A 25,790-nucleotide genomic window follows, 5' to 3' on the forward strand; every position below is an offset into this window, starting at 1 on the left:
CCCTGTCCATATTTTCTGGAAAAGAGTTTTTCCAGTCTTTTATCTTTGATTTGCAGTATCAGTTTCCATATTATTAACCATTTTAATATTCTCAAATCTGATTGCATTGTTATTTCTAAACTTGGAATCTCACCTCCAAGATATTTCAATTTTTACTAAAAATTTCTTCTATCCCTGTTGTTTATTTTTGCATAGAATGTGAAGTGAGATTTTGAATTCACTTTTTTATCGATTCCTGAAAGAGCTTATACAATATTATTGTTGAATACCTTTCTTTCTCATTTGACTTTAATGTATCCTTCATTACAAATACATCCTTGTATATCATTGGTCTATTTTTTGTTCTGTCTGCTCTTTGTCTTTCTATGTATTCCTGCATCAGGCTCTAAGGATTTGATATTTGTATCGTCACAATATTTTTAATATATAGTAGATATTCACTCTCAAAATTCTACCTTTAAAGAATTGTCCCTAACATTCTCTTTTTCTCCAGTCTTAAAATTTTGTTCATATTATGTTTTACTTTTGTGATTTTACAAAAATTAATCCCAAATGCTTAACATCTGGAAAAAAACTAATGGCTTTACCTTATTTGCTAGTCTGGATATAGAGAATTTTTCTAGGTGGAAGTGGAGATTAGGAGCTCTTTGTGTGGGTAATGACATTAAGAAAAGGGAGGAAGAAGGTGTGTTTTGGGAATAGGAGAGCTTGGTTGAAGTATGATTTACAGATGTTGAAAGAACAGGAGATAAAACTGGAAAAAGATGGGGACACACAGTGGAGGACCTTCAATGTTAAGGCGGAAATTTTGTAACTACCACTCAGTTGGTAGTAAAGAAGGTACCAGCATTTCTCAACAGCACATATGCCACTCAGAATGTCAAAAATATCTCTTTGAGAGATATTGCAGCCCTGTATAGCCTGTTAGAATGAAGAGAAAGAAAGCAGAAAAAAACTTTCCAAAGATACTTCAACAACAAAGATGTCAGCTAGTATTTCTTTTTCATTATATCTATTACATGCAAAACTTATATCTATATATATACAACGTACTTGTTTTTGTCCAAGTCTTGCAGTCTCTCACTGAAGTTAGAAGCAATTTCTGTAAAATTCTTCACTGCAGAAAATAGTGATTCTGAAATAGAAATGAGGACCTAATGGCATTGTTCTATAGTTTAAGCAAAGGAAACAATATAGAAGGTTGTTCTCTTTTGTATTTAACAAGGTATTTATACTTTGTATATTGCAAGACAGGCATCAATGAAATGGAAGATACATTTATATGCATAAAATATTTGATCATATGGAATAGCAATAAGTAATAAATGGGCCTAGGGTAGATCATTACATTTTAGAGATTAATAGAAACATACAGACTGTGAATTTTGAAAAAGGAAGGGTATCATACCAAATGACACATTGTATGTTTTCATTTCTTGTGGATGTTTCATTGAAATATTGTAGATTTTATCAGCATACTTTCTTAAAACGACAGCATAATCTCGACAGTCAAAAGGGAGCACTATGGAATTGGCTAGTTCGAAGACGATTCCTCCTCGAACCTGAGCCACAGCAAGGTGATACTTAAAAGCTGGATCATAAAACTTTTCCACTAATTCATATGTTTCATAGACACTGTGATACAGTGGATAGCTGCTGAATTTGTTTGTTGCCTACAAAAAAACCCAAAAAACAAAATATATCTCTCATGAGATAACTTATATAAAATGCATAGTATCATAGATACTGTTAATATTAGTAAGACTGTTTCTGTCAGCAATGAATAAAGGAAAGTATTTAAGTACCTCAATAAGCCACTTACTAAAGGGTTAATATAATATTAAAACCCACCCCAGGTTTTCACCAGTTAAAAAGTATGTGTATATAACATAAACAATACTATGAAAATTACCTTGGAAAAAAACCTAACATTCTTGCCTTTAAGAAAACAAGAGATGTAATAGAAATATTTCTGAAATAAAGACAAGATAATGTTGCATTTGGGTGAAAACAATTTAAGAAGACAGAGAATCATTAGAAGCAAGGAAATAAGCATGATACAATATTATATAGGGCAATGCTGCAAATCGTTTAATGACTGAAATTCCATGAATAACTTTCTGACAAGCAGTGTGCTGACAAGTAAAGAGTGAACAGTGAGGATTTCAGCAGTAGATCCAAAATCTCACTAAGTAAAGAAGTAATGCTCAGACGGGTATAAAAAAAACAAGAACATACACAAAAGGCAAGAGAGAACAACTTTTCAAATTCTGAGTTGCTGATTTATGCCTTTTGCCCATCGTTTAGATGCTTATTCTTTTTTTTTTTTTTAACTGATATAACAGAACATTTTATATAGTGGTGCATTGAGAGTGGGACTCTGGAATTAGCCTGCCAGAGTTTGAATCCAGGCTTCATGGCTTATTACCAAATAACTCTGGGAGGTTATTAACCCAAAAGTTATTAACCTTTCTTTGCTGTAGTTTTCTCATAAGTAAAATGTAGATAATATTAACATCTACCCTCATCACCAGCCCCAATGGTAAGAGATTATAAAGATTTTCTGTCTGGGGAGAATAACTAGCCCAAGACAAAAGACCTATAGATTCTCTGCGTTAGTTGGCTCTCAATGAAGCAACAAGAACACGCATTCTCAATCCCTCTCTTGTGAGGCCCCCCCTACAACAAGAACCACCCCTGCATACAGGGCTTCAATCAGCTTTTTATGGTCTCACTCCCAAATAAGATACATTGCCAAAGAGGACCAGACATTTGAAGAAAGTCTTTAACTTGAAAGATACATACCAAGCACACAAACTAAAATAAAATCAACCCACGGTGAGGAGGTACTACGGGAATGGAGGGAAACAATAAAAAAGAATGAATGAATGGCAGAGTTGAGAAAAATATCCCAGAATGTAGAAAAAGACACAGATAAGAACACAAAAGAACAGATAAAGACATTGGAAAATAATGCTACAGATGCTAAACAAATTAATAATGGTTTGAGAAAGAGGAAAGAGGGAATAATCAAAGAAAAAAACATTTCCTACACCTACAATACATAGGTTTCCAGAACAAAGAGTCCACTTTGTTCCCAGCTCAGCGTATTAAAAAATGGCATAATACACATGTACACCAAGGGCAACACAGTCATAAAGAGAAGATACTAAAATCTTCCTTTTAAAAAAAACCAGAGGTGGGACTTCCCTCGTGGCGCAGTGGTTAAGAATCTGTCTGCCAATGCAAGGGACACAAGTTCAATCCCTGGTCTGGGAAGATGCCACATGCCACGGATCAACTAAGCCCGTGTGCCACAACTACTGAGCCAGTGCTCTAGAGCCCCCGAGCCACAACCACTGAAGCCTGCGTGCGTAGAGCCCGTGCTCTGCAACAAGAGAAGCCACGGCAATGAGAAGCCGGCGCACCACAATGAAGAGTAGCCCCTGCTCACCGCAACTAGAGAAAGCCCGCGCACAGCAACAGAGACCCAATGCAGCCAAAAATAATAAATAAATAAATTTATTTAAAAAAAACAAACAAACAGAGGCAAGAGATCAAGGAACAAGGGACTTCCCTGGTGACGCAGTGTATAAAACTCTGCACTCCCAATGCAGGGGGCCCGGGGTTTGATCCCTGGTCAGGGAACTAGATACCACGTGCATGCTGCAACTAAGACCTGGTACAACCAAGTAAATAAATAAATTAGATAGAAAAGAAAGAGATCAAGGAACAAACAACATCTCTCAACAGGCAATGAAGCAATGAGGTCAAAATTCTAAGGGTACAGAATTTTCAAGCAAAACTTTGTGCCCAGTCAAATTATTGAAGAATTTTGTGTAGTATAACAGACATGCAAGGTGTTTAGCTGTCATTCACCCTTTTCAAGAAGTGCCTGAAGGATGTGCTCCCAAAAACATGGAGAGTAAATAAGAAAAAGGAATAAAAATCTGGGAAACAGAAAAGCCAAACTACGAGTGAAATGAAGATTCTCTCAGATTTCTTAGTGAGGGAAAATTTCACAGCCAAGAGCTGTGCCACAGGCAGAAAGAATAACCAGAGAACCCAGAGGAGCAGAAGAGCCCCAACGGGAAAAATGGAGTCTGCCAGTTCACCTGATGTGTTTGAATATACTAAGAGTTTGAGGTGAGTTAAGTAGGGATACACGGAGGAAAAAAATGTCTTCTAATCAACAAGGGTAGCACAACTATATATTGAAAAAATGCGATGAGGGAAAGTATTTGGGGGTTGGTAGAAGAAGTGATATAAGAGAACTGAATGCCTAGCTTTCCTAGTAAGAAGTAAATGGATAAATACCTAAAACTGAAAAAGAAAGAAATAGCAGCAGAAGCATATTATTTACAAACATGCAGATTGATATCAGAAGAAACCAATTAAAATACTGAAAGAATTTCAATTTGATGAACATAATCAGAGATGGAACAAGCACGGTGCTTAAGTCGCTTTTTTTGATCAGAATTATTTGTTTAGCTAAAATATATTCATAACTAACCATGAAGAACTCACTGATAGACTTACCCAATCTTTAGTGTACCGTGCTCTGCCTGAAGCAATTCCAAGTCTTTGGAAGAACACTTCAAAATCATTACCAGATCCTAATTTGCTAATCCTTTTAGGGATAAAATACAGGATTATTTGAGTAACTTCTTCACTGAGTACAGATCAATACTAATTAAACTAATCTCCACTCAATACTATAAATATAATTTTTAGATATATTGCGTTGGATATATTTTAGATATAAGCAGCAAAAAAAAAAAAACACAAAAAGTGGGGGGGAATGTCAATTCTGATCACAAAATATCTACTTCCATAAGATTGTTTTAGGGAGAGGTGACCACTGTTCTTTTGGGTTTCTGGATCCAATTCCAACCTGTTTGTGTGTGTGTTGTCGGCGGGGGGGGGGCTGTTCCCCACACCAACAACAAGCGATTCTCCAGGCCATCAGCTGGGTATTCTACAATTCAACTCAATTCTGACATTGCCCACCCAGAGATAGGGTCAGGTCCCACACATTAAGGGCTCAGTCCCAAGAGACTGTTCCCCCCCAACACACAACCACCACCAGTGCTTCTGACCAACTGGCTGTAGATGGGAGGTTCCCATGAGTCCCTCCTTGGGTTTGCTAGAGCTGCTCGTAGAACCCAGAGAAACATATACTTACTAGATCATCAATTTATTATGAAAGGTTATAACTCAAGAGCAGCCAGATGGAAGAGATGCATAGGACGAGGTATGGGAAAGGGGTCAGAACTTCCACGCCCTGTCCAGGCTCACTGGACTCTTCCAGCACCTCCACGTGTTCACCAACCAAGAGGCTCCCCAAACCCAACCCTTTTGGGGTTTTATGAAAGCCTCATTCCATAGTCATGATCAATTAAGTCATTGGACATTGGTGACTGAGTCAACCTCCAGGCCGGCTCCCTTCCTGGGAGGTTGAGGGTCAGACTGAAAGTTTCAACCCTCAAGTCATTTGGTTGGTTCTCCTGACAACCAGCCCCCACCTTAAGTGGGGTCATATCACCTCATTAACATAACAAAAGTCACCTTTGTCACTTAGAAAATTCCAGGGGTTTAGGAGCTCTGTAAGAGATCAGGAGGACCAAATATGCACTTCTTATTATGAATCACAATATCACAATTGTATGTTGCTTTTTTAGAAAAAGATTATTGAAGTTGGAAAATATTTTCCTTCACTAACTTTTTTTATTACCTATATTTGTTGTACATGATAAAGTTAAAAGAATCAGAAAATTTTCAGATAACTCAGATTTAATTCCCATCCTTAAAAATTTAAATTATTCATATTGTTATCTTTAATCTCAAACTACTGAGATATTTATTCCTCTTCCCGTGCTTGTGAAGACACAGCTAAACCCAAAATGATGCCTATATTCTTCTTATAACATTATGCAGTTAACAAAACACTTGTTAACTGTATAATGTTCAGAAAAAAGAATCTTTATACAGTGATGAGAGGACAGACTTAGGTGTCATGTGTATATATTACCTACTCAAAAGCGAACCATATTTTGATGGCCTACAGATTTAATTTCAAAACACACAGCAATATTTTGTAAGCAGATAGGGTAGGGGGTCCCTGGAGAAAGAGAACTAGGCATGGCTTTCTTGACATAAGACAACTCATTTTTGGCCTAAGCCATTTTGCGGTAAAGGCCTGACCACAATGCTTATCCTTGAACTGGTCTCAGTCATTAATGATCTTAAGGCAGCAAGAGAATTTAGGAACAAATGACTTATCAGGCAAGAGAAGTAACAATAGCAAAGATAATAAATCAGTTGTAAAGACTCCCAGTTCTGTTACAATGGTAAAGATTAGCCTGAAGAACATTCTTGAGCTGTTTTGCAGAATTTGGATCCCCTTGAGCACTCAACCCCCAGATCAGCTGAAACCTAAGGAATGATGACGTTGACCCTTTCTGAACTCAATCAACTAAAGTTTGGACTCTGTCAAACTTTGCCCCAATTCTATACTGAATTCTCCTCTGCTCAACCCCCCTCATGAATATGTATGTACCCTTAATTGAAACTTCCCCCATTTTGCTGTCCAGGGAGACACTGCTTTGGAAAAGATCCCCGGTACTCTCCTTACTTGCTGCAAGTAATACATCCTTCCATCTAGTGCTCTTTGGGTTGGTTGTGCCATTTGGCTGACACCCACCAGGAGGCAGATCCAGTTTTTGGGTAACAATTTTATTTGTAAACCTAAGCATCACTTTTTCTTTAACAGATATAAGAGAATTTTAAATTAAATTTTTATTATTTGTTGAAAGAAACTACCCTTTTATTTTCAACACAATTCCATACTGAATTTAGTAAAGAGTTTTCTTTGTTCACCTGGGCAAGCCACTGAATTCGGGTGAAGGGCTTTTTTCATTCCAGCTGTCAAAAAGGGATTTGCCTTCAAAACCTTCATCAGGACTTTGGAGCTATACAAGTTAAAAGGAAAAAAAAAAAAAAAAGAGAGAGAGAGAGAGAGAATACTTATAAATCAGATGTTTTAAAACCTAAACATCTATTAACCAGGGAATGAGTAGCCAAATTATATTCAGGAAAATAAGGAATGCAATTCATACATTAGCAGTCATTAAGAATTACAACAATGAGTTTCTCACAATATAGGAAAATGCTCATGTTATTATATATAATGCACCTATTATAAAAAAAAATACATGGAGTGTATGGAAAAGAAAGCTATACCAAATTATTACCAAGCCATTGTATTCAGACGAATGGTCACACTGTAAGATTTTTTTTTTTTTGGTCTATTTTTCCAAATTAAGGGAGGCTACTCTCAAAAACACATTCATCCTCCTTTTATAAAAAAAAAATGAAAAGAAGCAAGCTGGTTAAGGGAAGGTTTGTTTTTTTTGTTTTTTGTTTTTTTTTAAAATATTGCTTTGTGCCAACAAGTTTGTCAAAGTCATTAAATAATACATAACAAAACAAATGCACTAATATCTTATTTAATTAGTTGAGTATTTATCGTAATTGTGTTAAGCACAGGGCTTTCAATACATTTTCAGATTTTACAGATGAGAATTCTAAGGGAGTACAATATGCCCTACTATTGAATGCTAAACTCAGAGCATTAAATGTTATGCCAAAACGTTTAGCACACTAAACTGTAACTAATACTCACTAAACTGTAACTGAATAATATATGGCATAAAAAGTTTTTATTTTTTATTTAATAAAAGTCCTATGCTCTATTTTTTAACAGTTTCAACTCAAAAGATTTTATAGACTACCTATTCTGTGGAAGACTTTTTGTAGATGTCAGCCATACAAAGTTTAATAATACAAATTACACACCATCTACTAGTGGGAACTATAAATAAAAATGTGGAATTCATGTGCTAGGTGCTATAATAGACGGATGTGCAAAGGTCGATGGGAACACAGATAAATTTATATAAACTTGGGGAGAGAGAAGTTATGTCAGCATCTTAAGTCATAAAATATCAATACATAAAGCAGCAAGATAATTTTACTCAAGCTTACAAATTTACACAAAACTTTGATACAAGGGACAGTACCACTCCATTTATTAAGTAATATGAATTTGAAATTATGTATTTAGAAATATATTACTAAAGTCACAGTTTATCACTAAAATTTGAAATACCGCGAATCACCTTCCCCAAACAAAAACAGAATTTTAAAAATCCAAAACTGTCAAGCATCATATAATTTCAAACTTCACCTAGAAAGTAGTGTTTTTGCATTTGTCACAGGGTGCCACCAATCCACCTGGTAAACAAATATAACTGCCAAGCTTCCTTAGCATTGACCTCAAATTACATAAATGGTGGGAATTCTCTGAGACACAATGTTTCAGATATTTAATTTTGTATACACTTCATGGGAATTGTAAAACTGCAGGCACCTGACAGAGATCTTAAGTAACAATGTGAATAGATTAGTGTCAAATTAAACTTTTCTATTCCTACTGGAGATGTTAATAAATTAAATTCCATGCTTGGGAAACCAAACCTTAACAATATGTTTAGGATCTATTTAAAATCCCTATCTGAGGGAAATAATTGTCTTTCATGGTAATTACATTTCAATTGGTAATTCTGTTAAATAAGCAAGTCTTTTTATCCTTTCCAGTTCAAATCAGGTAATTAGCAGTAACAGCAAAAATCTGCCATGCAAAACATTCCTTATGCCTACCTTTAGGAACGGTGGCTTTATGGGGCAGGATAATTAAAATGAAGAGTTGCCTATTGGTCCTATAGAAATTCAGGCACCACCTCTCTGCCAGATTTAGTATGTTGTGCTGCTGTCAGAATTACAATAACTTTAACTCAGTGGACTGAAGCCCACAGCAGGAAATCAGGAATTGGGTACATGGTCTTACCCAGTCGGTGTCCCAGGAGTCAACACCTGGTTTTTTACACATTCTCTTTCTCAATCGGTTAGAAATGTCAACTCTTCCAGAGTCCTAAGTTAATTGGTATCATTATATTAAAGAGTAAAAACCAGTTTCAAAATTAAGGAGTTAAACCGCAGGACCAAGTCCTGGTTCAGCTACTTGAACAAGTTGTGTGACTCTAGTGGCTAATGCTTTTTGGGCTCAGTTTTCTCGGTTTCAAATGGAGATGGTAGACGCAATGCTCTCCATAGACTGCCTCAGATTGGTGTGGGAGAAATGGGCAAAAGTTATAAAACAACACAGATGTTTAACATAATAATCCACCTCAAGAAAACATCATTTGTAGAACTTAAAATTCCATGTAATTATTTTTACCTCCTTTGTTAGGTTGTATACCAAGCTGTACATAAGTGGGGTACAATCAACTCTCAGAGTGTAGTTTCCTGAAAGACAAGATAGTTTGTTTTCTATTTCATTTCTTTATTTTACTCTTCCACTCAAAGACCATTCCTAACTCCTTAGCCAGAATGATCCCTTTATAACCTAAGTCTGGGGAATTCCCTGGTGGTCTAGTGGTTAGGACTATGCGCTTCCACGCAGAGGGTATGGGTTTGATCCCTGGTCAGGGAACTAAGATCCCGCAACACATGTGGCCAAAAATAAATAAATAAATAAAACCCAAGTCTGATCAAAACTCTCCAACTCATCACTCAATAAAATTCATCCTCACCATGACCCTTGGTGCCACACATGAAACAACCTCAGGTCACCTCTCCACATCTTCACCTACTCCACCCAAGCAAATGTTCTATACAAGAGAGATAATAAAATTACTCACCTCACAGGAATATTGGGTTAAATAAATGTTTATATTTAAACATTGGTTGGTACTTTGTGTGGGCTAAATTCTACATATGAATGTCAACATGATGGAAATACCTCAGACTGAGGACAGTGGTTCCTTTGAAGAGAGGATTATTTGAGAATGGTTTCAGTAGAAATTGTTTTCTTTGTAAATTTTGCATTTTAACATTAGAAAGCTAATAGATGACTTATTTTATTATTTGAAAAATGAACAGTTAATACAATTTTAAATATAAAACAAAGTGAGACAAGCTGTATTCCAATCACAGAGTAATGAGTGTGTTATTTGCTCCTGATCCTGAAAATGCTGGGGAGACAATGCAGCATTTTAAACCAGGGAATGACGTAAACAGAAAAATCAAAGATTAAAAAAATGCATTAAAATCAAGTCTTAAAAAAAAAAAACTAGCAATAGAGAGAACATTATTCTACTTTTGAAGAATATATGTTTGGTGTACTTATTCTGTGTGGCAAAGGTGTTTCATCTTCATATGTGTGTTTAAATAAGGACAATAAGGAATTCCCTGGTGGTCCAGTGGTTAGGACTCTGTTCTCACTGTGGGGGACCCAGGGTTCAGTCTGACACATGGCAGATTTACTAATAAACTAAAGAAAATATTCTGTAAGTCCACCCTTCATTCATTTATTCATTCATTTGTTGCAAACACCATTTATTTAATAAGACATTAAGAATCCAGGAATGAAGAAGTAGGATCCTGCCTGTTCCTGGCAGAAAAATATAGTCTAGAAAGGGAGAGGGTTTGTAAAACAAATAATTACTTAATAACAGCAGTGATGAGTGCTACAAAGATGGCTTCCCAGAAAAAAAATAACACTCCTGGGGAGACTGTAAGAATAAGAATTAAACAGATGGTGTGTCGAACAGCAATCTCAGTACAGAGAACAGCAGTTGCAACGGCTGAGAAGTTGCATGTGGTCAAGGGACAGAAAGATTCGTGCGGGGCTACAGTATAGTGAGTGAAAATGGACTGTTTCAGTTTCTTGAAAATCGACTTGAGATTGTCCCTTAGTTTGAATCTCTGTTTATCAAAGCAAATCCATTCTAAAAGGCCTGTCTTCAATGCCTATCTCATTTCTCAAGCCTTTCCTGACGTTTCTATCATTATGTCTTCTGAACTCCAAGATCAGTCTGATAATATCCTTCTGAGAGTACCGGCATATATTAGAATCCTAGACTGATTTATTTTATCATCCATACTGAGTCTTAAACTCTTGAGTACTAGACTCTTCTTTACTAACCCCTAATTCCTTTGAAATCCTGGAAAGTACACTGCATAGAGAGGTGCTTAGTAAATATTTGCTGAATTGAAGGAAAAAATATTTAAGAAGAAAAAATTCTTGGTGAAAGATGAAATCTGGGAAATCAGCATTTGTTTTCAAAATTTGTGTGCATGATATTATGATGACAGTAGTTAAATCATACCTTTTTGCTAACCCATTCTAAAATCATAGAAATCTTTAGTTCCATAACTGACTTATTCATTTAAGAGATATTCACTGAATTCCTACCATAGATAAGGTAATCTGCCAGATGAAACAAACAAATTATAGAGTGTTGTTTCGAGAGCCCAAATCAGCACCCTAGAGCTCACAGCTGCCATGAGCATGACAAACCAGCAGCAAATTCCCTCACCACTTGTTAATGGATTTGCATTCCTAGTTAGTGCATAACTTACGAACTAAACTGCTGTTACTACCAAGATCATATATTTTCCTTTGAAACCAATAATATTCACCTTCTATAGAAGAATCAGCATTAATATAGGCCACACCACGCACTTGAAGAAGTCTGGAATTCTCCTATAATATTAAATAAATAAATAAACAAACAAATAGCCATAACCCCTTTCTAAAAAAACGCACATCTACATTTACTGTATGGAGGTTTCTGAATTAAGTTGGCCCAAGTTCACCCCAAATTTGACATGTAAGATTTTCAAGCGTATGTTTGAAAGAATTTCAATAAATGTCACTGGTAAGAAATAACAAACAAAACATTTTTAAGACTAAAATTTGAGATGAGACTATCCACATTCATAATACAGTGAGTGGAAAAGGAGTTGATTTCTTTGGTTTTAGTGGGTAGTTACTGTGCGAGGGCTTTCTCTAGTTGTGGCGGGCTGTTCTTCGTTGTGGTGGGCAGGCTTCAGTAACTGTGGCACATGGGTGTAGTAGTTGTGGTGTATGGGATTCGTTGCTCCATGGCATGTGGGATCTTCCTGGACCAGGGATTGAACCCGTGTCCCTTCCATTGGCAGATGGCTTCTTAACTGCTGTGCCACCAGGGAAGCCTGGGAGTTGATTTCTTAACCACACTGTGGTTTAATCCGTCAAATTAAGTTCTCCTGTGTTATGACACCACCTACTCGTCAAAACTTTAAAACATTTTTCTCAGCTTTAAAACACTGACAAAGTATAGCAGGATTTTGTTGATATAAGTGGATTATGAATCTCCAAAACAAGCAATTTTCTAAGTGTCCTGACTGTAAGAAATAAAGTGAAAAAACATACAGCTCTAGGTGATGAAAATAAGATGAAAGACGCAAATCACACCCTCAAAATATTTAGGCTCTTCTTGATGCCAGCATGAATCTTTGTCTACAGGAGAACTACTTTTTTTTCTACCCCAGAGAAAACTGAAGTTTACAGGGCTTCTCATAATTCTTAGATAATAGGAAACAAGTAAATATTTATAGCATGACTAGAAGTTAATGGAATGTTAATTTTGCATATGTTTACAAGTAACACTTCTATGACACAAAGCCAACAATGCATGCAGGTAAAATTACTTTCCAAGGAGCCTAGTAAATATTCTGTGGTGGGGCATTCCACTTCACTTTTAGCATGATTTACAGTAGGTCATTATGATATGAGGAAGACAGTACAAGCTCAAGGAATATTTAAATGTAATTAGCTTTAGGAGTTAATTTGAAAAAGTTAAAACATTATATCTTATTATGATGTCCAGTTTCTAGTGAATTTACTTAGCTACTATCACACTCCCAGACAACGAAGATCAAATTATTTCCACAATTGACATTAAGTGGCTTTAAAAGTTCAAACAGGGCTTCCCTGGTGGCGCAGTGGTTGACAGTCCGCCTGCCGATGCAGGGGACACGGGTTCGTGCCCCGGTCCGGGAAGATCCCACATGCCGCGGAGCGGCTGGGCCCGTGAGCCATGGCCACTGAGCCTGCGCATCCGGAGCCTGTGCTCCGCAACGGGAGAGGCCACAACAGTGACAGGCCCGCGTACCTCAAAAAAAAAAAAAAAAAAAAGTTCAAACAACACTTAGTTCTCAAGTGACAAAAAAAATTTTATCGTTGATTTTTGAACAAGAATATGTTGCTTCAGACTTTCTGGAAAAAAGTTTGAATATTTTCTGGCTGGATTGACCAGTTATTCTTACATTCTTGTGAATTAAATACTAACTGCTTTATTATTATGAAAATGTATGTTATATCGAATTATCAACTAACCTCTGCCCACTCAGTGGAACCAAGAAGACCAAATTCTTCTGCATCCCAGCTTGCAAACAAAATTGTTCTTCTAGGCCTCCATCCTGAAATATATATGCATACTTATAAAAGCTGGGAAAATGCATAATATTGCCAAGACATCACCATGCCCAGCATGCCCAGCAGAGTAACAACAGCAAAAATTCATTGGTTGTTTAGGAGGGTGAATTATGGTGACAATCTTTACTTAATTTCCTTTGGAAAGATTTTAAAGCTAATCTGTCAATACAAAAGAGCACATCTGTATTGAAAAAGGGGGAAATGCAGACATGGTAAAAATCCTGTGAGATCATAAAATATTCTAATAGGTTTATAATGATTGCCTATGCTAGGAAGTCATCTGTGGTCTGCAGCTGCCTAGAGTGAAAGAAGAAAGTGCTGGATGTGGTCTGTGCTCTGAGACAATACAACTGAGAGAAAATCCTTTACAACTCTTCCATGCTGTGTTGGCATCACACAAACAATTGTTCAATGTCAGCTGGTTGTGTGATTTCACTCCATTCTCTGCCAGAATTAGTCAACAGAAGCTCCATTCTCAACACTAGTGTCTGCTGCCGCTGAGAAGTACACCATTCATTAGGACGGTCATATGGCTTGGAGTTATAAATACTGATCTTGAAGTTAAAGAAAGATCTTATTTCAAGCCTTGGTTCTTTCACTTACTAGCAGTATGACCAAGGGAATGTTATTCAAACTTGTTAGGCCTCTTGTTTCTTCACCTGTATACCAGGAAGAGCAGAGTTAAGATAACACTCCTTGATTGTTAGGAGGATTAAATGGAATAATATTTATAAATATAGCACTGAACAAGTGTTCCAGGCATGTAAGTTATTGTTTGAGTACATATTTCATTTGTGCTTAAGGATATATATCCCTCTAGCTGTTGAGTCCAGAGCTTCATTTTTGTTAAGTATATTAATAGCATTATTCAAATCTCCTGTTAATTATTATTCTCCATCATTGCAGTCTTTTGGCATACTTTGTAATTGTCATAGTGATGTTTTGTATTTACCACAGAAATCTTCTGGCAAAATCATGAAACTTTTTGTAATACTATGAAACACAACCTAATTCACAAGCTATGTAAATTCAGGTCTCCATAGTTCTATTTTCTTAAAAAATAAGATAGCTGTGTGGAAAAAAGAATAGAGCACCTTTACATTTGATTTCAAAGAGTGACATCACTGTTTTGTGGACTGGGAGACAGAAACCTGAATTTTAACCCTAGTTCTCTGATTCTGCCACACACCAGCTACAAAACGTTGGGTGAATTACTTCATTCTGGAAACCTCAGTTAACTTATTTGTAAAATGAAAAGAGAAATAACTAAACATATCCCTCCTCCGATGAGTTCAAAATAGATAACACGTGATAACACTGTTTCTCTGAGAGAGTAAGTACCAGGCAAATGTAACATATTTTTACCACATTCATTGTTGCTAAAAAAAAAAAAAAAATATGGATCACATTTACAGCCCATAGACACCTTGTTTGCAGGGTCCGTAAACAAAGTAGAGCTTCTGTTCTCAGTATGTAATGTTTACTTTAAAAACTAACCATTTGAACTCAATTTTATTTTGGGTTTCATATGAAGATTCTAAAATGACTGAAGTAACTGTGCTAGTAGTATAATCTTCAATTCTGTGAGAGAAATCAAAGCTGGGGGTGTGAGAATACAGATATCGAACTTTTGACAGCATCCTATTAAGCAGGAAGACCAGCATTTTTCTGAATTAGCTTTCATCCCCTCAGTCAGTTGGTGTACTTGACCTGAGGCCTGAGGCTGGAAGATCCCAAGAAGCTCACATTTCTCAGACCAGGACGCTTTGGCTTATGACCTAAATCTGGTGTCTACTCTCCAGTAAAGAAACCCATCTCCATCTTCTTTGTTGCCAGAGAAACCACTAATAGTATAATTCCTTTATTTCAGATTATAATTTAATATATAAATATAGATAATATGAACTTTATTATATAAATAAGTGAATTATTAAAAATGAACATATAAAAATGAATAAACAATATCATTAACCAACATAAGTAATATAGCTGCTAGTTACTGAAAGCTACTATCTACTATTAAGCACTACTAAGTACTCTATGCTACTAAGATGATATAATTTGCATGCAACCTCTCTGTTGTGTTTCACACAAACCTATGAGGTGGTATTTTTATACTCACTTTACTGAGGACAAAACTGAGATTCAGAAAAAATGGTCTTTTTACATTTTGCTTACATTACCTTCTTTTTTCAGCTTTCCAAAACTCCTGACAATTTCCTGAACAACAGCTGCTCCACTCTGAGGGTCAATGCCACCAAATACCCAAGAGTCACGGTGACCTCCAAGAATGACATATCTGTCTAGAAAGCATCATTGCAAAATTACTTGCCATTACAGGTCAAGAACAGAGGAAATTGCAAATGACTCGATAGCACTAAACACAAAGCACTCAGGACTCAAGTTAAGATAGCAAAGGTTCCTGAAGACTTTTGTAAATGTATCACTTTGCTCTGAATTCGATGTATGAAGGAAATATGAATGTGATAAGCAAATGTATACTTCAATTAATTACAGTAATTATAAGTATGTAAGTAATGATAAGTGAGTATAAAAGTATCCTTATCCACTTCTTTATATAATTCTCTGTTACTTCTCTCTTACCTATTTACGCTATGTTTCCAGTATTTTCAGAGTAAGAGAACACAGTGGCCAAATAATGATTTCTCCACTTCCTAATTCTTCTACTTAGTTTTTAACGTACAGCTCAAAGATTCTACCTCTCTATGATCTGTTTCTATTTTCTGCAGGGAGAGGGAATTGCACCCCTATCCAGCTTTCTGGGCAGTCTTTTCATATTGATAAAGCATTTACCATGGGGCTTCCCTGGTGGCACAGTGGTTAAGAATCTGCCTGCCAATGCAGGGGACACAGGTTCAAGCCCTGTTCCGGGAAGACCCCACATGCCACAGGGCAACTAAGCCCGAGTGCCACAACTACTGAGCCTGTGCTCTAGAGCCCGCGAGCCACAACTGCTGAGCCCGAGTGCCTAGAGCCTGTGCTCTACAACAAGAGAAGCCACTGCAACGAGAAGCCCGCACACCACAACAGAGTAGCCTCCGCTCGCCTCAACTAGAGAAAAGCCTGCATGCAAAACAAAGTAAAAGGATTTTTTTAAAAAAAGCATTTACCACACTTAACTGTAGGGGTCTTCATGTCTCTGGTCTGTGTCTTTTTAAAAAATCCCTCCATCCCCAAAGCCTAGCACAGAAGCTGGCACAAAATATGTACTCAGTGAGATTCAATAAATAGCCAGTGGTACACTGTTTAGTGCTCATTGGAAGCACATCAATATTCTTTATCCCTGAAAGAAAGTCCTGGCTGCTTGCACAAGAGATATTCAGTTTAATTCTGTCTGTTTGGGTAGGAAATATAACCATATAGTTCCTAAGGAATCAAACATAATAAAGTAAGATTATTTTCAAATGTATCATCGAGCGGGTTATCTGAAATCATATGGAAATCACGTGTATATATATTCCACCCATTTCAGTGTAAAAAAAAAAACCATGTAAAGGATTCATTAACTTCTGGTTATCTTAATTTTCTAAGAGTGTTACTTATTGTTGTAATGAAGATATTTCTCCAGGTAAAATATGCGGTAAGGAAATCCAGAAAGCTCAGATTAAACACCTGTAAACCATCTCTCCTTGATCTTCCTCTCTCGGTCCTTTAATTGAAGCATGCATAGTTTATCAACAACCTCGGTCATCTGACCAATCTAGTCCCAACATTTACTTTCTTCACAACATGCATCACAATGTAAAATTACCTCCTATTGATCTATTTTGTGTTTATGTGAGTTCCATTAGGACAAAGAGTTGTTTTGCTTTGTTCACCTTACATTCCTAGAGCTCAGCGCAGTACCTGGCACCGAAGAATTGCCTGATCGATATTTGCTGAGCAAATGATCAATTTACCTGGCTCCACTGCCCCTCTGAGAGTTCCAATCACATTGTAAATTCTTTTCACTTTATTGTTGGAATGGATGTGCATCTTGACTTTTCTAATGCAAAAATAAAGGACACAGACTAAAAATACTGGTTAACAGCTTGCCACCCACAATTTTTAAATCTGACATTGTTTTGAATATTTCTAAAGGCACACAGGCAATAATTGCATTGACCAATTGTCCAATTGTGAGGATATATGTGTATTCCCCTTTTCAACCTGTTGTTATGTCTCCTGCTGGTAGTAGATTTTACTTTTCAGTCATCCTCTGTAATTGTTTTTTGAAAAAGCTTTCCTCCCCCTAAAGAGTTATTATAAAAATAGTCTCTTAACTTGGTAGAGAAGTTTCCAGTAAATCCAGGTCCAACATTGTAGGGCACGTGGAGGCTTCCTTTCCAGCTGTGATCTGGTGGTGCTGATGCACCCATTTTTCTGTTGAACACAAAAAATATTATTAGCTGAAGGAAACCTTTGAAGTTATAAGTTAAAATGTCCTTGAACTTGTTTTCTTGAGTGCCTGCTCATAATAGCTTCTATGAGTCATGGTAGTACAAAGTGCTTTGCATAGGGATATGCCGTTTAACTCAATACACCTCTTATGAGGCGGTTCTGCTATTACTCCCCACTTCAAAGATAAGGAGGGTGAGGCTTAGAGAGATTAGGTAACATGCCCAAAGTCAAGCAGCTGATTAGTGGTACAATCGAGATTCAAACACTTGGTAAGAATTTGGACTCTGTGTTACCAGTTTCCAACAGTAAATCATGTGAAAAGTGCTCTCAAGAGCATGCCCTGAAGAAACAGCAGGTGCCAAACTCTTTGGAATTTCCCATTATGTTATTCCTCCCACTGATAAATACATTCCCAAATACATGTATGGTCATCCTTTACAAAGTACTTTTGCACTCATCTATTAGGAAGGGAGGAAGGGCAAAGGAAGGGATGTCACTTCAACCAACAGCCCCTCAAAGCTTTATACACTATTTATTTTTTTAATTCAAAAGGGTGGAAAGATTCAGGTGGACCAGCCCATATATGCCACTAGCCGTGGTTATCTCTCACCAGGTGATTGAGAAAAATAATATGATAATATCTGTGGAATGGTGAGGTTCTTCCTGTTTCATTTCAGCATATCTTCCTTTACTGTTTAAGAGCATGGATTGACTTATTCTTGATTTGGGCATGGAAACCAAATGTATTTTTGCTACCTAGAAGCAGATAGAAGAAGATGGCTCCAGACAAACTTAAGAGAGTGAAAAACATCAATCTGTCTTTTATGCCTCAATCTCTGGTCCACACACCTGCATGCACCCTATGATTTACAGTGAAACATTTTCTGTAGTTTCCTCCTTTTTTCTGTGCCTGCACACAGGTACTTATTCCCTGCCTACTAATTTGAGGTGATGGGAACAGCTCAACTTGACCTAGAATATATTATATGTGCAAAACTACATCAATATGATTATCTTCTCATGGAAAACTAAGTATAAATAATATTTTGTTTTAAAATGCTCTATCAGAGAGTAAATATTTACTCTTTTATTTTCCTATCTCATGAGGGAGTTTGTTTAATAAAGATAATTTCATGTAATATACTATATAATTTATTTATCTATATACAATAAAATTTCACATGAAAAGCATCAAGTAAAATGAAGGGGCATTATACATTGTTAAATATCATAATGAATAGTCAAAATAGCAGAGTATTATGTATACAAAAAATGGTAGAAGCCAAGTGAAGAATATACATATACTTGATTATACATAAAATATTTTTATAGTACTATATTGCAGACTAATAATATTGATTGCCTTTGGGATGGAAATGGGTAGGAGGGAAACTTTTTATTGTATACCCCTTTGAATTTTGAACTGTGTAAATGTATTTCCTTTTCAAAATAAAAATATGGAAAACAAAACAAGGTGCAAATTCATCAGGAAGTCAATTACATATTATAAGGAAGGTAATGAAGAGTCCCTATTCCCAGAAAATAATAAAATATAAAGCCAAGATTACAGTGCCCCCACAAGGACAAGAAAATATCGCACATCTATGGAGAACAGAGGTTTTAGTCACTAAATTTCACTGGGATAATTAATCAGGGATATAATTTTCTTTAGGTCCTTCTTTCACTCTATAAATAAAAAATAAATTCTGTGAAAATTAAAAGGTTGAATATTTAAATTTCAAATCATAGAAATTTCAGAAAATATAATATTGGAAATGTCTTTGAAAGGATTTGATAGATCATAGATGCTCAATAAGTATCTATAAACAACACTGAATTTAAAAATCTATATTGTGTAGCATATTAAACTTTATTTGTCCATTTAGCAAAGATTTATTCTCTATAATGCTCAAGGTACTGTATTGTACTCACTAAGGAATACAAATATGTACAAGACATGGTCATTCTACCAAAGAGTTTATAAGTCAGAAAAAGATAGATATAAAACAGAGCATGATATATGATAGATAAAGCTCTGAAGGACAAAACAGAGCTTGATTCCCCTTGTGGGATCAGAAATAATTTTCTTTCTACAGGAAGTTTCACTTATCTGGATTTTTAAAGAATGAGCAAGATGTGGGCAGGGAAGATGGAGGTAAAGAGCATTCCAGGTACAATTCCAGGTATGATGTAAACAGTCACGAAGGCTGAAGAGTCAGAGCAAAAGTAAGGCATGGTGATTAATCTGGCTGGGGTATAAGATGATAAGGATACCATAACAGAGAAACTTGAAAAATAGTGAGAATTTGCTTCTGAGAAGATGCACTTTACCCTATTCATCCTGATGAGTACAACTAAATTCCCTGGACTATAAATACATAAAAAATAAACATAAGACTCTGAAAGGTGGAGAAAAGAAAATAAACCAGCTCAGGACCTCAGGGTGCAAGAAACGACAAAGTGGTGAGTTCCTTGGGTTTTCATATGGGCTCTCATATCTCAGACATAGAGCTGAAGAAGCTGGCAAGCCAAAAAGGCCAAGTGGCTCATATGAAACATGTTACTCAACAAAAGCCTTGAGTATGAATACGTACTTGAATACGTATATATATTCAAGTGCTCCTAGGACAATTTTCAGGATAGACCATATATTAGGCTATAAAAAAACTCAATAAATTTAAAAGGCTGAAATCATATCATCTCTTTATTAATCACACAAACCTTTTACTAACCCAACTATAGTATAAAGAATTTAGTAAGCAAGGATTCTTCAATATATGCAAATCAAGCAATATGATACACCATATTAACAAATTAAAGAATAAAAACCATATGATCATCTTGATAGATGCAGAAAAAGCTTTGGACAAAATTCAACACCAATTTATACTAAAAACTCTCCAGAAAGTAGGCATAGAGGGAACCTACCTCAACATAATAAAGGCCATATATGACAAACTCACAGCAAACATCATTCTCAATGGTAAAAAACTGAAAACATTGCCTCTAAGATCAGGAACAAAATAAGGATGTCCACTCTCACCACTATTATTCAACATAGTTTTGGAAGTCCTACCTATGGCAATCAGAGAAGAAAAAGAAATAAAAGGAATACAAATTGGAAAAGAAGCAGCAAAACTGTCACTGTTTGCAGATGACGTGATACTATACATAGAAAATCCAAAAGATGCCACCAGAAAACTACTAGAGCTCATCAATGAATTTGGTAAAGTTGCACAATACAAAATTAATGCACAGAAATCTCTTGCATTCCTATACACTAACAATGAAAGATCAGAAAGAGAAATTAAGGAAACAATCCCATTTACTATTGCATCAAAAATAATAAAATACTTAGGAATAAACCTAGCTAAGGAGGCAAATGACCGGTACTCAGAAAACTATAAAACACTGATGAAAGAAATCAAAGATGACACAAACAGATGAGAGATATACCATGTTCTTAGATTAGAAGAATAAATATCGTGAAAATGACTATACTACCCAAAGCAATCTACAGATTCATTGCAATCACTATCAAATTACCAATGGCATTTTTCAAAGAATTAGAACAAAAAATTTTACAGTTTGTATGAAAACACAAAAGACTCCGAATAGCCAAAGCAATCTTGAGAAAGAAAAACGGAGCTGGAGGAATCAGGTTCCCTGACTTCAGACTATACTACAAAGCTACAGTAATCAAGACAGTAAGGTACTAGCCCAAAAACAGAAATATAGATCAATGGAACAGGATAGAAAGCCCAGAGATAAACCCATGTACCTATGGTCATCTAATCTATGACAAAGGAGGCAAGAATGCACTATGGAGAAAAGACACTCTCTTCAATAAGTGGTGCTGGGAAAACTGGACAGCCACATGTAAAAGAATGAAATTAGAACACTCCTTAACACCATACACAAAAATAAACTCAAAATGAATTAAAGACCTAAGTGTAAGACAGGACACTATAAAACTCTCAGAGGAAAACACAGGAAAAACATAAATCACAGCACCCACTTCCTAGAGTAATGAAAATAAAAACAGAAATAAACAAATGGGACCGAATTGCACTTAAAAGCTTTTGCACAGCAAAGGAAATCATAAACAAGACCAAAAGACAACCCTCAGAATCAGAGAAAATATTTGCAAATGAAGCAACTGACAAAGGATTAATCTCCAAAATATACAAACAGCTCATGCAGCTCAATATCAAAAAAACAAAAACCCAATCCAAAAATGCACGGAAGACCTAAGTAGACATTTCTCCAAAGAAGAGATACAGATTGCCAACAAACACATGAAAGGACTCTTAACATCACTAATCATTAGAGAAATGCAAATCAAAACTATAGTGAGATATCACCTCACACTGGTCAGAATGGCCACCATCGAAAAGTCTACAAATGATAAATGCTGAAGAGGGTGTGGAGAAAAGGGAACCCTCTTGCACTGTTGGTGGGAATGTAAATTGATACAGCCACTATGGAGAACAGTATGGACGTTCCTTTAAAAAACTAAAATTAGAACTACCATATGACCCAGCAATCCCACTACTAGACACATACGCTGAGAAAACCATAATTCAAAAAAACACATACACCCCAATGTTTATTCTTTTTTTCTTTTCTTTTTTTTTTCTTTTCTTTTCTTTTCTTTTCTTTTTTTTTTTGCGGTACGCGGGCCTCTCACTGCTGTGGCCTCTCCCATTGCGGAGCACAGGCTCTGGATGTGCAGGCTCAGCGGCCATGGCTCATGGGCCCAGCCACTCCACGGCATGTGGGATCTTCCCGGACCAGGGCATGAACCCGTGTCCCCTGCATCAGCAGGCGGACTCTTAACCACTGCACCACCAGGGAAGCACCCCAATGTTTATTGCAGCACTATTTACAACCGCCAGGACATGGAAGCAACCTAAATGTCTATCAACAGATGAATGGATAAAGAAGATGTGGTACATATATACAATGGAATATTACTCAGCTGTAAAAAGGAATGAAAATGGGTCATTTGTAGAGATGTGCATGGACCTAGCGTCTGTCATACAGAGTGAAGTAAGTCAGAAAGAGAAAGACAAATGTCATATATTAATGCATATATGTGGAATCCAGAAAAATGGTACCGATGAACCCATTTGCAGGGCAGCAATAGAGAGGGTGACATAGAGAATTGGCAGTGGACACATTGGGGGAAGGGGAGGGTGGGATGAACTGGGAGATTAGGATTGACATATATACAGTACCATGTGTAAAACAGACTGCTAGTAGGAACCTGCTGTACAGCACAGGGAGCTCAGCTCGGTGCTCTGTGATGACCTAGATGGGTGGGGATGGGGGGATGGTGGGAGGGAGGTCCAAGAGGGAAGGGATATGGGGATATACATATACATATAGCTGATTCACTTTGCTGTACAGCAGAAACTAACACAACATTGTAAAGCAATTATACTCCAATTTAAAAAAAAAGAGAGAGAAAGAAAAGAAGAAAGCAGTGGTCTAAGAATAGCCATGTATGGATGCTGACTGCCACCATCATTAATAAATGATCCTGCACTGAAGCCAAATAATTAATTTGAGAGTAATTTATGATAATGTGTTGCTAGGCAATTAAAATAAACTTCTGAGGAAAAAAAATAACAGAAAAAAATTGGGAAAATTTGCAAATATATGAAAATTAAACACTGACCCTAAATAACCAATGGCTCATAGAAAAAAATCACAAGAGTAAATAGAAAATACTTTGAGATGGGGGCTTCGCTGGTGGTGCAGTGGTTGAGAGTCCGCCTGCCAATGCAGGGGACACGGGTTCATGCCCCAGTCCGGGAAGATCCCACATGCCGCGGAGTGGCTGGGCCCGTGAGCCATGGCCACTGAGCCTGCACATCCAGAGCCTGTGCTCCGCAACAGGAGAGGCCACAACAGTGAGAAGCCTGCGTACCACACACACACAAAAAAACTTTGAGATGAATAAAAATGAAGACATAAGACACCAAAAGTTATGAGATGCAGTTAAAACAGTGTTTAGAAGGAAATATATAGCTGTAAACACCTATATTAAAAAAGTAGAAAGCTATCAAATCAATAAACTAATCTTCCACCCAAAGAAACTCAACAATGAAAAGAAAGCTAAATTCATATAAGCATAAGAAAGGCAATAATAAAGACTGGAGCAAAAATAACAAAATAGAATCTAGAAAAAAAGATAAAGAAAAATGAATGAAAGCAAAAGTTTGTTCTTTGAAAAGATCAACAAAATTGACAAATCATTAGCTAGACTGACCAAGAAAAAAAGGGGAAAAGACTAAAAATCAGGAACAAAAGAGGGAATACTACTATTGACTTTACAGAAATAAAAAGGATTATAAGGGAACACTATAAACAGTTATATACCAACCAATTAACCTCAATGAAATGAACTCCTGAAAAGATATAAACTGCCAAAACTGAAGAAAGAGAAAATGTAAGTAGGCTATAACAAGTAATCAAAACTTCTCAGAGGGTTTCCCTGGTGGCACAGTGGTTGAGAGTCTGCCTGCCGATGCAGGGGACACGGGTTCGTGCCCCGGTCCGGGAAGATCCCACAGGCAGTGAGCCATTCAGCAGTGAGCCATGGCCGCTGAGCCTGCGCGTCCGGAGCCTGTGCTCCACAACGGGAGAGGCCACAACAGTGAGAGGCCCGCTTACCGCAAAAAAACAAAACAAAACAAAAAAACCTTCTCTGAAAGAGAAGCCCATATGGCTTCACTGCTGAATGCTAGCAATCAGTAAAGAATAAACACCAATCCTTCACATGCTCTTTAGAAAAACAGAAGGAACATTTCTAAAGTTACCCTATGCGACAAACATTACCATGACACCAAAACCAGATAAAGAAATCACAGGGAAACTAAAGATAAATATGAATATTGACACAAAAATCATTAATAAAATACTAGAAAACCAAATTCAACAGCATTTTGAAAGGATTATACACCATGACCGAGTGAGATTTATTCCATGAATGCAAGACTGATACCACATACAAAAATCAAAAAGTGTAATATACCGCATTAACAGGCTTAAGAAAAACCACATAATCAGAAAAATTGATGCAGAAAACAAACAACCACAGCAACAATAAAACACTGGGGAAAATTCAACATCCATTCATGATGAAAATTATCAGAAAACTAGAAATATTGAAAGAAAATACAAGACAAACCTGAAATATTTTGTGATGTCAGAATACAAGTGCTTATAAAAGGATTGGAAGAACTGTGTTTTTTTTATATTGCTGGTAGGATGTAAAAGGATACAACCACTATGGAAAAGGTTTGTCAGATTCTTACAAAAGTAAACATGCTATTATCATATGACCCGGCAATTGCACTCCAGAGAAATGAAAACTTACGTTGACACACAAATCTGTACATGATTATCTGTAGCAGCTTTATTCATAATAGCTACAAACTAGTTGTTCTTTGAATGGTGAAACAAACTGTGATACCAAATACAACGGAACACTCCTCAGTATTAAAAAGAAAAAAACTATATATACAACAACTTGAACAAATCTCCAGAGAATTATGCTGAGTGAAGAAAAACCCCACAAGGGTATACATTTATATAACATTCTTGAGATGATGAAATTATAGAAATGGTGAACAGATTAGTAGTTGCTAGGAGTTAAGGTTAGAGGGTATGGATGGAGGGGGACAGGAAAGGAGTGGGTGTGGCTAAAAGGGCCACATGAGGGATCCTGGTGATGATGGAAATGTTTTGTGTCATGAGTATAAAAAGAAATATATCAGTATCTTGGTTGTGATATTGTACTATACTTTGCAAGATGTTACCATTGGGGAAAGCTGGATAAATGGCCTAGAGGGACTCTTTAGTACTACTTACAGTTGCATGTGAATCACAATTATCTCAAAATAATGAGTTTAATTCTTAAAAATTAGGAACAAGCTAGATGGGCAGAAAATGATGTGCTAGAATTTCGTGGTTTGTCATGTAGCCTCTATTTAGC

General features: G+C 36.5%; 1 protein-coding gene across 1 annotated transcript in view; it reads right to left on the minus strand.

Moving 5' to 3' along the window:
* The window catches only part of LOC309817810 (glutamate carboxypeptidase 2-like), a 37,886-nt gene that overhangs the window by 4,978 nt on the left and 7,118 nt on the right, over positions 1–25,790 (minus strand). The window contains exons 4-13 of the mRNA XM_082682096.1: positions 17,669–17,767; positions 17,305–17,390; positions 15,568–15,687; positions 13,286–13,368; positions 11,545–11,608; positions 9,299–9,366; positions 6,880–6,971; positions 4,540–4,630; positions 1,409–1,673; positions 1,054–1,135 (exon numbers count right to left, since the gene is read on the minus strand). Of these exons, the coding sequence (XP_082538222.1) occupies positions 1,054–1,135; positions 1,409–1,673; positions 4,540–4,630; positions 6,880–6,971; positions 9,299–9,366; positions 11,545–11,608; positions 13,286–13,368; positions 15,568–15,687; positions 17,305–17,390; positions 17,669–17,767 (1,050 nt within the window). The remainder of the gene's footprint in view (positions 1–1,053; positions 1,136–1,408; positions 1,674–4,539; positions 4,631–6,879; positions 6,972–9,298; positions 9,367–11,544; positions 11,609–13,285; positions 13,369–15,567; positions 15,688–17,304; positions 17,391–17,668; positions 17,768–25,790) is intronic.

Source organism: Grampus griseus (genome assembly GCF_964374135.1).
Source record: "Grampus griseus genome assembly, contig: HAP1_SCAFFOLD_299, whole genome shotgun sequence".
NCBI classification, from domain to species: domain Eukaryota; kingdom Metazoa; phylum Chordata; class Mammalia; order Artiodactyla; family Delphinidae; genus Grampus; species Grampus griseus.